The 16,303-nt window shown below is 43.3% G+C and overlaps 1 protein-coding gene across 1 annotated transcript in view; it reads right to left on the minus strand.

The window, feature by feature from the left end:
* LOC119396510 (neurofilament heavy polypeptide) overlaps positions 1-16,303 on the minus strand; it is an 84,638-nt gene that overhangs the window by 28,322 nt on the left and 40,013 nt on the right. The window contains exons 3-8 of the mRNA XM_049416604.1: positions 12,255-12,412; positions 7,971-8,054; positions 4,243-4,305; positions 1,730-1,829; positions 421-487; positions 146-239 (exon numbers count right to left, since the gene is read on the minus strand). Of these exons, the coding sequence (XP_049272561.1) occupies positions 146-239; positions 421-487; positions 1,730-1,829; positions 4,243-4,305; positions 7,971-8,054; positions 12,255-12,412 (566 nt within the window). The remainder of the gene's footprint in view (positions 1-145; positions 240-420; positions 488-1,729; positions 1,830-4,242; positions 4,306-7,970; positions 8,055-12,254; positions 12,413-16,303) is intronic.

The following is a 16,303-nucleotide window of genomic DNA, read 5'->3' on the forward strand; positions in this document are numbered from 1 at the left end:
TACCGACAACTGCACCTGATTGCTGATAACTCTGTTCACACAGACAACGCTCAAAAGCTATTGTTGAAAAAGTGAATACTAATTATCAAAGTCAATGAGAAATGAATAAAAAGAAAAATGCCAACAGAGAGTTTGGTACACTCACAATTGCCTTTGGCTTTTTCCAGCTGCCATCGATGTACATGTAGGATGAGAAAGGCTTGAACTTTGCCTTGTACTCTGTCCTCTTGGTTGTTTTTCTGCGAGGGAGATGACCACACATGGTCAGCAAAGTGACAGGGACAAACTATAAAGGACAAACTGTAATAGAATTGACCAACTTGGCAGAACTTTGCGAACGAGAATTCGCGCTAGCACACACAGGGACACAGTTTCTGCCATACAACAGCCACCCCTTCAAATGAATGTAAAAGGCCTTACTTGACTTCATGGGAGGTGTCCTCTCGAGGCAACAACCTCTCCATGGGCTCAGCTCGGTGTGGGCCATCTGCATTTACGAAAACTACGAGTTATAACATTACACCAAAGTTCAATGTCTAAATAAGGATATGGAAAAAGAGCAATTCCGTTATGATGAAGTCTGCCCAGAGATTTTGCTTGAGCAGCTGACAACGCTTGAAAGCGTACCTACCCCAAAGGAAGTTTGCATACATCGACACAGTATAAGTTTAAACATGTTACCGTATGCTTAAAGGGGTACTGACACCTCTTTTCGAAGGCAAGTTTACTCTGCCATACAAATCTCCTGTATGCAGAGACGGCTCTGAGCAAGTGTGAAGCTCAGGAAATGCTGATAAGATATTTTATTTTGATATTAAAGTCAATTTTTCCATGGCGCACCTACTGACATCGACACTAGCTTGACGTCAGGCTACAGTACTAATTTTGGTGCCATCACGCAGCAGTCTGGCTAGTTATGATGACGTCAGGCACAAAACTTCCAAGATGGCCACATGTGCGTCACTAAAACATTCAAAATGGCCGCTTGTGCGTCACCAACGGAGCCACGGTGCCGAGCGGCCGTGAAAACATCACCATATATTGTGCGAGCACGTGACGAGAAGCTCATACCGTGTTGTGACGTCAGGGTACAGTAGGAACCGAAACTAGCTTTTCAAAACATGCGGTAATTAGTTTTTCAGGGTGCACTCGCGCTTAGCAATACCTTTTCTAAGCTCTTGAGGGCTTGGCCTTTCATTTGGCGCAAAAAAACGGCAACTGAAAATTTTCATGTCAGTACCCCTTTACGCAGCTTGTTCATTCATGACTAAGCCTTCGCATCATGTATCTCAACAGATTATTTACATTTCTTTTTCAGCATGCAGTGCTCTCATTTTCCTGACTCACTTGATGATTCTCTTGCTCGACGAGTGTTACTGAATATCTACATTTCCAGCTGCACTAATGACCACATTGCATTTTCATGACAAAAATCTGACATAAACATCCACATTTATCATGACAGAAGGTAAGGCATGGAAACACAAATTAAGAGAAAAAGGCAACTTGTATGTGCGCGTGCACAACTTACCTACTTTAGTGATGAATCTCAACCAACTAGCACAATTTTCTGTCACTCTAAGCCAAACTTACATCCAAACAAGAGTGAATGCAGAAAATAAAGAGTTGAGACAGCCAATATGACTCATGTTGCTTCTTTTGATGGTTGTTCCCCCATAATTAATTTTCCAAAGTAACGTTATACTGAAATTAAGGGCGTGGTACGTACCGACGACATCCCTGGTGGCCGGAGGCAGAGAAGGCTTGGGTGGCCAGGCAAAGGCAGCCCTGTACTCGCTTGTCTTACAAGGAGCCTCATCACCGTGGCTCTGCCAGTGGCAAGAACACATGGGCATTAAACAAAATCTGGCTGGGTCGCATATCTGCTTGCAAAGTTATACACTGATACCAATTCACAAGTTTAGGGATGCATACTAGGAGGCCAATTATTCAAAGTTCCCAACGTTAATCTTCACTGCCATCAGTGTATTAAACCCACTAAGTAATGTAGCCCCTTCCCAGTTCTGCCCATTAGTAAATCAACTTTACCCACCCCCTGTAACATCTGCAGGTTTAAATAATTATAAATACAAGACACAGACTTGCAGAGGGATGAAGACAAAATCAGCGTAGCTTGTTCCAAGTTTGCGGCCTCAAGCTGTAATGATGCTTCGTCATGTAATCAGAACCTGTGTGTTCGCTAGACTTCCAAATCTATTAACTTTGTAAACATACGTTTCCTTTCTTAAATCCCTGACATCCATGTTCCACTGGTAATAAATATTACTCCACAAGACCAGTGATTAGATTTCCTGTATGCATGAGGGACACTTTCAGTTAATCCATTTCTTCATCTTCAGGCTCACACTAGCAATTCACAGGGATCGTGCAACCAATGTTGTCCAAGTTTGTAGCACGATGGCGTTTATCAAAAAGCAATTGCTTTCGGTCAATCACTCGCTGCTCCATTTTTCAGTTGTGCGACTCTTGTCGCAAAGCTTGTGAGATAATAAAATGCACACAAGAAAACAGTGTCTGCTTGTTTTATGAGACGACAGCGCTGGGTGCGGACGTGAATGGCGGCACCGATCGTGATGCATTTCGTTGTGACGAAGGGCACGCAATGTTAGCCAGTGTGAACATCGGTCGCTATGAGCCAGTTTGGTTACCAAACACAATTGGCCGAGTGACCTCTGCCAATCGCCAGTGTGGATCAGCCCCTAATATCAGCTAAGAATATCATCCGTTTACATGCGTTCTCTAGTCTCTTCCGCTCCATTTATAATGTATGAGCTACAATCTTCACCCACATTGCTCACTGCATTGTTTTCAATTTCTACTTCACAACAATGTAGCTATACTCTCCACACCTTCCTTTCAATATAAGATCTATTTGGCAGTACAAATTAACCTGAAATAAGTACAACTATAAAGCCAAGAATTTTTGTACTTAATAAAAACACCATTTGCAAACACCATGAGTCTATACCCTGACAAAGCTGAATGTTTATGGACAATAAGCTTTTTAAGAACGTCTCTTAAGCATATACTATCAACATAAAGTCAAACACAAACAAGTAAAAAAGTGACTAAGGTCTAATGCTACATCTTCAGGTTTACCTGTGTTTGCAGCTGTTCCTTAATTTAGGCTCCGAAATGATCAGACCAAGCTATGCTACTACAAATGAGTTACAGGATGACTGCACATCATCTTCCAGCGTAATGAAGCATAAATTGCATTGTGGTAATTTTTTTCTTGTTTGTGCTTCAATTTATGCTGGCAGTACAATGCCTGCGTCGATTCTTTACGGCAGCATCTTTTTACTGCAATGCTTTTAAAGCTTGCAGACATCCTGGAGCATGCTTCCCAGGTACATTGTAAAGAGCTCTTCATTTAACACGTTCACTACCGCTGCAAGCACCTCTATCACAAGCCAGGCAAAAGCAAAGCCAACAAAAGACCGAAGACAATCCACTGAATGGCTGATGTTAGACTCGACACCAATGATGCTGGTGATGACACTCACCGGTAAGTTAGTGAAACTGCCATGTTAGTGAGGGGCAAGATCATGACCTTGAGTTAACGCAGCAAGCTTCATACTGCCAGAGTTCTTCAACTCTGCCATTTTTGCTACATATTTACAAAGCCTTAGCCACTACCATGAACACAGCAAATTTTTACTGTAACAAACGCTTGAGTTCTAAGTGAAAATAACAGCACAGCACACTTCAGTCCAATTGAATGTAATGATCGGCTGGTCAAAAATATACAATTCACATAAGAGAACACCTTAAAGTATGAAAAAAGACCCTGCAATGAACTGAAGGTATGTTTACACAACTAAAAATGAATTTTCGGCGGTTTGGGTTCACTTTAACACATTTGCTGCTGAGATGGCAGTGACAGTGAAGGCTTAAAAACAAACGCTGCCACCGAGTAGCATGGCCCCTAACGCTGCAGATACAACAAACTGACCCAGCAGTCGTAACAAGTCACTTTCAACTGCCTTTTTTATGTAAACAATGCACTCAGATAAATGTCCTTTCAATACTGCTTTCTTAGTGAGGTTGTGGACTGCAGCAAGTTGGCTATGCTATCTACGGTAGGCAGGTCTCAGCTGGGCCTTTAACGGGCAACTCAGAAGCAGGCAGCAAGTAGTAGCGGTTAGAAAGCCAGCCTCCCCCCATGGACCCTGATGATGCACATGCTGTGTTGTTCTGCAGATGACAACGCACCCCTACCTCTGGGCTGGCGCCATCACAACCCCCATTCATGGGGCCCTCCGCACAACACTCTTCTTTGCTCTGAAAATGTGACGCAAGGGAGCGAAAGCTCCTGCTTATTTACAATCGAGGTACAAACACTGTCCCTCTTTGTAGTAAGAAAAAAATTGTGTACTCCTCGCAGCAAAAGCACACCCGTGACAGCAGACTTTTCCTTGCTCTGACAGACTATGTGTTTGACAGCACTTGCTGTGTGACATGACTGGCAATAACGTTATTCCTAAGTACATAGCGCTTAAGTCATGGAATCAATCAATCAATCAATCAATCAATCAATCAATCAATCAATCAATCAATCAATCAATCAATACTTGTAGGGGTTTAACTTTCCAAAACCACGATATGATTACGAGGGACGCCGTAGTGGAGAGCTCCTGGAAATTTCGACCACCTGGGGTTCTTTAACATGCACCCAAATCTACTACACAGGGCCTCAAACATTTTCGCCTCAAATCAATCAATCAATCAATCAATCAATCAATCAATCAATCAATCAATCAATCAATCAATCAATCAATCAATCAATCAATCAATCAATCAGGCACTCATTGCAGCACCAGCAACATGCTGACTGTTTGAAGAAAAGGCAAAGCTCCAAACCAATGCTTGTTCAGAAACCAGTAACTTTTTGAATGAGCCTTTGTCATATTTGTACATGCTGTCTAGTACCTCAGCTATGCGATGCATATGTATGAGACAATCATTTCTAAGATGCATGGGAAAAGTAAGACCAATTAGTAACATGTACTGCAGCCTGATGCTCAAGGAGAAGTCTACTGATTATGCCATGTTACAAGAACACAAACTCATTAAAGTAGAATAAAAAAGGATAACAGAATGTGAGCACAAAATTCACTGGTATTATGCTTCATGCACACAGCACTCAAGTTACAGTCAAACCTCGTTAATACGTACCCGCTTTAAACGTACTAACGGTTAAAACGTAGTTGCGACGAATCCCCGACCGAGTCCCATAGAGCCCAATGCATTCGCTGACCGCTTAAGCCGTAGTGGTTCGCCCTATGCCTACCGGTTAGTGCGTACTCTGCGTACCGCGATAACTTTTTGTGCCATAATATTTTACTGCGCCGCTCAACTTCCCGATGCCAGAATGTGCCGCCAAAGGTCTTCTGCCTTTTTGAGAAGTGCGCAGATCAGTCGATCCCCGATTCCGACTTCCGCGCGATTGCGGCGACGCCTTTGCGGGTAAGCATCGGGAAAGAACGAAGGCGAGGTGGCGGCCACCGACGAATGCGCCGACATGACTTATCGCCGACAACCTTATCACAATAAGTATCTTCAGCTATCTGCTCGGGCACGCGTGCGGCGCAGCGCTACTTTTTAAGCCTACTGCACGCTTTTATTGGGCGACAACCTGAACGCGCTGGGCCGCCGATCGCTGCCGCTTCGTTGTGCGCGGCCGTCTTCAAGGCTGAAGTTGAATTAATGGCACAAATGCTCGGGCAGGGACGAAGAACTTCAGCCACGTACCAACTAGCCCGACAGCAAACGCCACTAAGCCGTCATCAGGCGCGCACCGCTTTGTAGAAGCGAAAGCAGATCGCTGTTGCGTAGTTAGCGTTGCGGGTCGCGGGCGCCGAGAAACCTCGCTGCATTGACGCTATCACACTAAACGCACGTGTACGATACAGCAAGCGTAGCGCAGTTGTAACCATACTGCACGCTTTTATTAGGCGACCACCCAAAGCGCCTCCGTCCGCTAGAGCATCGCGGAGTGCGCATCGCTTGCATGAAGCTCGTCATCGCTGCGTTAACCGAACAAGCTACTCGCCGCATCTGTGCACGATCTGGAGCGAAGTGGTTACGAACAACATTCCCACGATAAATGCGCGCGTGCGGCACAGCAAGCGGCCCGGTGTGACGGCGTGAGCCGAGTAGGCGACGCGCTGCACGCAACTAGCCGGGAGACGATCGGCGCCACGCGGCCGTACCGCGTTTCACTGGAACTGCGTCAGTTTTCGTTTAGTAGCAGATCGCAGTTAGACGCACGCACATATACCGCGGAAAGCAGACACTGTCCGTTCTGTCGCTATGTCGGTCACTGCGTTGACCGCGTATCCCGGACCCTGCAATAGTTTCGAAATGCTCCTCGGCGTCGCCACTACGCGCTATCGGGCGGTCGTGCGAGTGTGCCAGGATCTTTTCACCACTTTGGCAAAAAGAAAGAAAAGGCTTTGTGGTGGATACTTTAGGCAATATTTGCTGTGGCACTCTATTTATTTGCTGGCGGCAATGGCGTACGCTAGGAGATGCAAATTTGTACTTGGTGTTTAATGCGTACTACCGTTTAGTGCGTAGTTATGCCGCGTTCCCGGCAGGTACGTATTAACGAGGTTTCACTGTACTCATAATAGTTATTGTGAGCTACAATGAATATGAACAAAAGATGAGAGAAAAATTAGATAGGATTTACATTTCACTTTCCATTGTGAATGAAGAAAATTCATGCTTGGCATGTCCACAAAATTATCACTATACTTATCGCAAAGCATTTACTAGGCTGGAAAAAGCCTGTGACAGCAGCAGTGGCAGACCAAATAGAAACGATTTCTTTTTCTGAAAGATGTTAGAGAAGTTATCAAAGAGTGCTCAGCTAAGCTGTGAATTCGAAGACGCGTTAAGAAAAAAGCAGAAACAGCACGAAGTATTTGAACACAGCTTACAAGCTGCACATGTTTATAAAAGAGAAGCAGTGCAGTGTGGAGTGCAGCTTAAGAGACAAACTTCCTTCTAGGGCCTTTTTCTCCCCTCCTACCATCTCCTTGCAGAATAGCAAGTAGGCAAATATACGCAAGCCGAACTTTCTGTTTTTAATAAAGAGACTTCTCTCTCTCTGAAAAGGCAGATGAATCCATTCTTCACTTTCTCAGGATCTGCCACTTTGGACAACGATCTTGACACAGTACTCTGATAAACGATGCCTCTAAGAATTCATGCTGCGTGTTGTTTCTCTTTTGGCGTTACTGCACAGCTAAGCTCCAGAACTTTGTCTATAAATGTCACGATGCAAGGGTTTTCACTGCTTCAAACATGCGCAAAAATCATGACTGGGTTGTCATGTATTCTTGAGGCCATGCTGTCACTGCTTTTGTGTTTCTGATTATAATTCTGAACAAAAGGTACAGGCTTGGGAGAAATGTAAGTGTACTAAGTTCGCGTAAAAGTAAAAAACAAAAAAGAGAGAGGAAAACTTGCTGAAAGCCCCTGCCCCCCCCCTCCCCATACACACACTTGCACACACACAAAGAAAATGTCCCGTTTGTGCTCATGGAATTAACCACTAAAAGTACAATACGAACAACGCCTAGAAAGCATGTAATAAAATTTCCGGGAAATGGCATGGTACAGGGAGACCTCTTAATTCGAATCTACAGATAATTCATACTGACTGGTTGGTTCTCGCAGGGTCACATGCACTCAAATGTGGAACTCCACTAAGTTCGGCCTTCCAGAACTACACAATGCTTATTTCTAACAAAACTTTTTCATATTTCTAACAAAATTTTTTTTTCTCAAAGTCCGTGTTCTAGACAGACCCAAATCAAAGGCCATAGTCCAATGTATTGCCGGTTCCTTTGAAGTTTGAATGAAAGAGGTTCCACTGTATTATATGCAACACACGTTGAACCTACAGTACTCATTCAGAACACAAGCAAGGTACGTACCATGACAGGCCTGCCACGGCCAAGGCTGGGGTCTGCAGATCTGCTTCGGGAACCCACCTTGGATTTGTTCGACCGCTCCCCGGGCTGCACAAGGTGACAACGAGAGAATTAAGCTTACAGCTCGAGCTTGTGACACACTGAACCAACTAAGGCTATGAAAAACACAGTGTCAAACACACTGCACATGGACACTTGGCCACTTGTCACTGGGCAATGCAGCACTGTTGATAAAAGCCAGCAGCATCTGCACAGTGCTCATGAACAGCACAGTACACAGAAGTGATATTCACGTTGATATTTACTATGCACACAAAAGACATGCACATATGCATGGATGTACGGCTGCGCTTAATACGAACTGCAACACGGTGCCCATGGTCGAAGGGGTCCAACACCTGCATGGCAGTGCCAGCAAACGTAAACTTTGGTTAACGAAATACAAGTAATCGGAGTGGTGCTCAATTTTTGCAATGTTGGCGATGCCGTGCATGGTTGAGGCCATTTGGAACATGGCCATCATGTCGCAGTCCATGTAAGTGCAGCTGTACACATACAGAGAGAATCCCCGATGAAATATGGAAATAATTTTATGGCGGAGGAACCTTTGTCACTTCTATCCCATACCACCTTCACACTAACTAAAAGTTTTCTTAAAAGTATCCACCAGAACAGAAGTTTTCGAAGCAACTCTTTGGCCACTCAAAGGTTATTTACCTTCAGTCACTTTTGCAGATACTAAGATACCGCAATAATAAAAAGGTGCCAGGGATGAATCAGTGGTTGTTAGAGGCATACTCTGCCTCCACACTGGCTAGATTCCTTTACATTTAATGCACCGAGAAAAAAAGCTACAACTCTACCTTACACAGCAGAGACAGTACAAATAAAGAGATAGATCACACCATGCACGCTTGCGTTTAGATGTGTCTGCAGCCACATGATTCAACAAAGCTAATAAAGTCAAGGCTGATTTCACACATCGGAATGTGCGACACCCCCAAAAATTACGAGAGCTTTTCTTTATACCTACACATTAAGTGGCATCTCCCTGGTACTTCAATATTTGCCTTAGCAGCTACTTAAGTGTACCCAACGAATTCAACAAAAGTTAACAAATTAATTGTGGACCAGAAGGCAGGGATAAGTAAAAATGTTTCCTGAACTGCATAGCTCAGCTGAGTGAACACAGTAGAGGCACAACATGAATGCACACACACCTTTACCCAGCAATATTCTTTGCACCGCAAGCAACATTCTAACACAATACATCAGTACTCTGACTTCAAACAATGTATGTATAAAAGATATATAACAATAGTTAAGTTGAAAGAAGAACTGCATTGCTTTTCAAGGAATAGTAAGCTCACATTGACCCTAAAAGGTCATCAACCTATAATAAAACCATATCTGCACAGTTCAAAGCACCTACAATGATAATGGAAAGCAATACAGATTACCTGTCCACACCTGAAGAACACTACACGTGCAATCAACATCCCTTAGTCTTGCAGAGACGACAGTGCACTTTCGCTAGAATCTAACTGCTTTATGCACCGACATGCTGTCGGACTACACGAGGAGAGCCACGCCATCACACTGAGCAGTCTTGCAAGGGACTCCCCACCACTTGGCGAACCTCACTTATAATGTCTTTCTTTTTATTATTATTCTCATTTCATACCCTCTTCTTCCTTCTTTCCCTTCAATACCTCGCAACTGACAGAATAAAACAAAGGTAGGTAATGTCAAAGCCAAATAAGTACCCACCCTAATGATAAATGCCACGGAGTCAGCCAACACATTATGTCATGTTACTTCCTTTACGACATAAGTACAAAAACTAAGACAGGTGCTCCATTCCTGCTTTTTGATATCTTTTTTCTTTTTCAGCTGCTCTCCGCCCTGGCATCTCCATTAGTTCCTGGTAGAGAACGAGGGGAGAGCATTATCCTCAAGGACAAAAAGAAACAAAAAGCTGTGAACGTTTTTCTTTCTTTTTTTTTTATGGTGGAAGCAGAGTTGCGAAGGGTACTAAAGCAGAGATAAAAAACATGAACCTCAATTTCCTTTCCCACCCGTCCTCCCTTCTCCCCCTTTTTTTCCTTTTCTGGAATAAGGAACAAGGTGGTGCTAAGGACAGTCAGGCATGTTAGACTGAAGAGTAGCAATACAGAAAGGCCCTACCCACGACAGGATGGTGCTACACTAGTTGATATTCTTTCAAGAGAGTAGCCATTCTTTGAAGAACTTAAGGATGTATAAATAGTACTGAACAATGGGCAATGAGAGAGATGTCTAAAAAAATCCACGTCTTAGCAGAATTTAGAAGGAACCACCTCTTCTTTTTCCTTTTACATGTACACAAAAAACAAACACCCTTGCAGCCAAAACCTACAATACAGGAAAACGAAGGAGCACAGAGAAGGAAAGCCCAGCCCAGTCTTTCACTTTTGTGTGTTCCTTTGCACAAAGGTCGGCTGCCGAGTGAAACACCTGGCGGACGGCGAGCCTCTACCTTTCCTTCCCTCACCCGCCGGTCAATTCCCCACTGCCGATGCATGCGCGTGACCTCAGAGGCAGACACGCCCGAATAAAGCAGACGCACCCAATACGCCCTACGTCCCCGTCCTCCTCTTTCTTAACGTCTTATTTCTTCAGAGCCTGTCTCAGGCCTTCTCACACTGGTCACCCTCGCCCTCTGTCGTTCACTCTCCTTCTCTCACTGATTATATGTGCATTCTCTCCCTTTACCACTTCCCACGAAGGGGAGCAAATGGCCTCTCTTGTTTGCGCTTGGTGATGGTGAGAGCACTCTCGTTGAATGCCGCACCGACTACGCTCTCAACGACGCGCACACCTGCCCTGCCTAATGAACCATTACGTGACGAAGCCCTAACCCATGAAGGTGCTTTGCACTACCTGTGTACTGTCTGAATTGGGTTCAGGGTGAAAAAGAAAAAAAAGCAATCATACTGTCTTATTCTTTTCTGTGCGTAATAGCACATTCTACATTGCATCATGGCAAGTTTCTAAATACGCTATACTATACTACATAGTATAGCCAATGTCGCAAACACTGACACGAATACATGCAGCAGTTTATTTTGACTTCTGCAATGTTAAACAGCCCGAAGGACGAGGACACAAGAAACATGAACACACAGAACCACTTGCATCCACATCCTTAGTGCTGTTTAACTTTGCAGACACCAACTTGCACAAACCACATCACACCTAAACCGAATTATTTTGACATGTTTTCATTTCAATTTACGTCGATGGTTGTTTGAAAAATGTCATCCAGTGGAAAGAGAAGTCAGCGCAGGATACACATTTTTCTCATATCTCAGCCTACCTCAGAAAAAAAAGAAGCTTGCAAGGTCATGCTTTAAAAAAATTTTAAATCTGGGGTTTTTCTATGCCAGAACCATGACCTGATTATGGTGCAACAAACTTGAATTAAAACCAGTTGTCTGATGGGAGAATCTGTGAATTTCATATGCATTTTAATAGAAAAATTTGATATTGCCTTGAGCTGATCCTTCCTCTCTAAGGACTGACTGCAATGGAATTTTGGGTTGTACTAGGAAACTAAATCTAAGCTAAACCTGGGAGAAACTGCAGGCTACACACACCATTGCAAGAAGAAGAAACAATGAAGTGGCAAAACTGCGCTTGTCGAGGCTGCGTTCCTGCTTGCCGTGTAAATCGTCAAAAGAGAAACCTCTATGAAATACTTTGTTTAAAGTAGAGGTGGACACATCATAAAAAGCTTGCAAAAATTTGCATTTTAATGCCAAAACTGGAAAACACAAACCATTACCACTTGCTGGCGATGGCACAGAGTAGCAAATGTTCTAAACCAGCAAGGAGTTCTCTGTTTGTCTTTCCGGGTTATGCAACAGCTTCAGCACAGTGAAAATCTCTGAACATATGAACCTCTGAAGTCCGTGATGTGTGTCATATCTACTAACCACACTGCAAGTGTGCGAGTTATCTGCTTAAATGCTACTTAAAGAATATTTATTAAAAATTCCACAATTTTGACATAATGCCCAAGGTGCTTCGATAGGATACACTACAGATATATTGAAAACTTAACCAAGGCAACACATGTTGTTTCAGTTGAGCTTTTATAGCGTCCACACGCAGTGTACCCTTCGGGCACGCAGGCGCAGGCATTCAGAGCTGTGCACCACAAACTTTTCAGGACGTGCACAGAAACACAGAGCGGTGCTTCTGAACTGCTCAAAAATGAAGAAGGAGGAGGCGGTGGCAACTGACCCTTGCCCTGTCGCAGTGGTCGATGAAGTCACGGGGAAGTGTGTCTGCCAATCCGGTAGCCGCCGCCTGGTGATGACTCCCGTCAGCGCCCAAGATGTCGCTCGTCCGATATGCTACCTCCGGGTGCTTCTTCTTCCTTGTGAGTGCTGGTTCCAGTGCTGCGTTAATGCCCCAAGGCTAAGCTTAGTACTTGCAAAAAACTGCTACACTCCTCACAGAATGCTTCGCTCTACATACCTGTGAACTTCTCAATAATGAAAAACACCACAAACATGATGCGAGGAAAGAGGTGGGAGGGGCACACACTAAAAAAAATTAGCCTCGATCATACACCTTCTGCAGGGCACATGTGTAATTCGCAAACAATGATTTGCCTTTAGACAGCACACAAGAAGCAACCAATGAAAAGAACATGTGTGCACGTACATGCCAAGAAACAGTGCGGATGGAATAATGAGAACAAAAGTTGGAGGAAACACACAAGATGATAGCTGACTATCAACTGAAATTTTATAGGAAAAACAACATACACGCAAAGAACTTTTTGGAGCTACTCAAGCGCATACATGGACATGTGCCCGGAACAAGATGAAACAGATACACGCGCTTTTAGTTATGTCCTATGCCACCCGCGCCGTTTCTTGACCTATGTACGATCACCAACACGCCCAAATGTGCGTCCTTGTACAATGACAAGAAACCACTGTTCTTCCACTGATTTTTTTTTCAAGACCTTAATGCTGCTTACTTTGGCTGTCTCATGAACTTATTTTTATGAACTTGCTCGAAGCAGGTATCAACCACTCTGGTGTCCTTTCACGATCACCAGACTTACTATTACTAGTGTGCAGTTGAGGATAGACACGTGGAACTTTTTCACACACAACATATTTTGGAAACAATTTATAAAACCAACAAAAAATTTGGGAGGGTTGGCAGGCGTAACTACTACAGACCCTTCCAGCAGTGTGTTCACAATTCTGGAAAGCTTCTGGTCACATATTCCTGGTGTTCAAGTGCGGCAAGAAAAACCCGATACTTCCATCCAAAGTCAACTGTTGGTTCATATTCGTGACATATTATGATTTAAGAAGCATGAAGCACATCAGTGGTGTAGGCAGAAATTTAATTTTGAAGCAAGGGCCCAGCAGGCAAGTGTGGTCGATTGTAATTTTGTGCTGTATCCCATGGCAGAAAGAAATTTCGAGAGGGGAACGTGCCGGTTGTGCCACGCCTGGGCTACGCCATTGAAGCACATGTAAGAAGCATTTGCTGTGGCATTTCAGATTAAAATAAATTAAAGGAGTAGCAACACAAAATTTTTAGGGCAAGATAACTTGTGAGATAGATTTGCATGGATACACACACATCACCTATGAAATATCAATGACAAATATAACCTAGAACACATTTAAAATAAATTTTGAAGTGCACACTGCACAACTGAGTGCGAAACGGAGCACCTTGCGACGTCGACATCAATTTGGTCATAATATAAACAACCAACAACTACCTACGTCACAAATTTGTGTTGACTGTTAAGCTCCTTGTATGTGTTATCCGCAGCAGTTGTCCATGCGGCACTCGCGTGCATGTGTTGCCATGCATGGCGCACGTCACCGTTTCGTGTGGTCATGTTTACAAAAAAAAATAAACCTAGTCCAACCCCTCTCAGTGCTCCCTGAAACCGAAACTGCGACTGGGCTCTACAGAAACGTCTCCAAACATTTAAGTGTTGCGCGCTCCAGCAAAGCAGGTTTCCAGCCTTAACAAGAGGGTCATTAGCTACTTATTGCAACAGAAAGAAGATTATGCAAAATTCTTTCGTCAGTACCTGTTTAACAAAACAATGTTTGAATTGCTAAACAAACTAGGTGCTAGTGGAAGGGTCTTAACTATTTGCAAGCCTACTGTAACTTGTATTCTCTTCGTAACCCTCTGAATTTAGTGGCCTGTTCCAGAGAACAAAAATGGAAGTCTTTCGAGTCCTGTTGGTGTAAACATTAAAAGAAACTTTGACCTTCAGTAGCTACATCCCCCATTCTACGACGTGTCAAGGTAAGACCTTAGAATCACAAGCTCTAAAGGATATGATGAAATTCAAGACAGTTAGCATACAACATCTTAGGACATGTGTGATCAGATCTACCAGTATACTGAAAAGTCTATTATTGTGAGCAAAGCGTCGACTGTATCAGGTGGAAGAGCTGGAAGATAGATGTGAGCAGATTTGTAGAAGTGTCAAGAATATGATTGTGCAGAAGGTTTTGTTTCATTACATTTCAAGGAAATTGTGTACATCATGTATATTCCTCAAATGGTCTGGTGTTCTCCAGTATTACACTATGACTAAAGCAGATGAATATGTTTTTGTAACCAAAGCATTTCTCTATGTCTGGACAAGAAATCTGCATTTGTGTCCACAGTAAAACTCACTTCACATTTTCAAAATTTGTTGCTAACTCCTCAAGAAGTATTGAAGCATGGAGGAGCAGAAAGGGAACAGTGAAGCAGTAAAGCAATATAAAAAATCCAAAGGAAGTTATTTTCACAGCCATGCGTATGAATAACTCTTGTTAATACGCGCACCTAAAAAAAAAACGTGCATTTTCACAATTTCTTAACTAAAGACCAGCAGCTACGCGTCACATTATTTTCACAGGATTAGCTCAGCAGGCTGTTTAATGCTGTTTAAGATCAGAAGATTTATGCTACTAGTATGTCGTTTCCATCGCAAGCGCCAACGTGCCCACAGAAGAAGAGGAAACCTCGGCAAGCACGAGAAGAGAAAATGGGGAAGCAGAACTGCTATCAAGGCGTTCATGGCCTCTGTGTAAATAAAAGCCTTTCTTGATTACACCTACGAAATCGAGTTATTCTACGGCTGCTCTACATCATATCACGCGCCATTTTGGTGCTGAAACCCGCCTTGTCAACTATTTCAGACTTGGGGCGCTATAAATAAATAGTGTAGTCAAAACCTCAGCTCAGCAGCTCAGAGCAATTGTTGTGCCAGCAAAACAGAAATAGCAAATACAACCAAGAAAAACACAAATCTGTGCTTCAAAAATTCTTCGTTACACTGCTCGCTACATGGCCTATTTGGTAAGTCAATGGCAAGTCAAATGTATGAAAAATACAAGAAATATGCATAAAAAAGGGATGTCAGAGAGCAAAGTAATAAAAAATCTATGCCCTTGAAATGTTTTTTTTTTTAGTTACCTTATATAATTTAGATGGACTGAGCAAAAGTAACGCAGAGAGAAAGCGTTTAAACACTCGACTACAGTTTTAAAGTAAATAGGCTTCTTCTTTTAACATGCAGAATATTATATACAGCTTATAGCAACAATTCAAACCTGTAAATAGCTATTGTTACTATATGCCCAGTAAGATGCATCATTCGCATATGAAGCCCATACTTCGATGCAGAAGTTCACTTCAACCATCGTTTTCCACATGACACAGTAAACTTTAGTTACTGTATATTATACACCATATTAGTTTAATATTGCTTATATTATACAAACTGTCCGAGCACTAGTACTAATCTACGGTAACGAGCACTCTAGTCGGTATCCATGGTATCTGCACATTTATGAACACTGGTTAAGTCATCGCTATTTATTAGCTTACGCAAAAGTTTCACTCATAAACGTAACGCCATCTACAACTACATAAATCCAATTACTGAAGCTCAGCATAATATTCAACAGCCAGCGTCAAAAGAAAATCTGAGACAATCCAGGTTAAAGCACATGTCGATACAAACAAACACACACACCTGGTCTGAGGAAATTCATCATTTTCTTCGAATATAAACTTGGGGTGGCAAGACTTGACGAGCATCCGAGCACGCGACAACACAGCGGGAGATGAGACGAGAGAGGCACTCACACCAACGATGCCTCGCGCAGTCTAACGCAGGGCGTAGGAAAGAGGGGCCACCAGCAAACGAGCCAAGCGTGACTGATGGCAGCCCATCGTCTGCCGTGCAACAATCGAGCAGCGGGAAACAAAACGGCAACAAAGAGCACACGTGCGTCACT

Source organism: Rhipicephalus sanguineus, chromosome 6, assembly GCF_013339695.2.
Source record: "Rhipicephalus sanguineus isolate Rsan-2018 chromosome 6, BIME_Rsan_1.4, whole genome shotgun sequence".
Taxonomy (NCBI): Eukaryota; Metazoa; Arthropoda; class Arachnida; order Ixodida; family Ixodidae; genus Rhipicephalus; species Rhipicephalus sanguineus.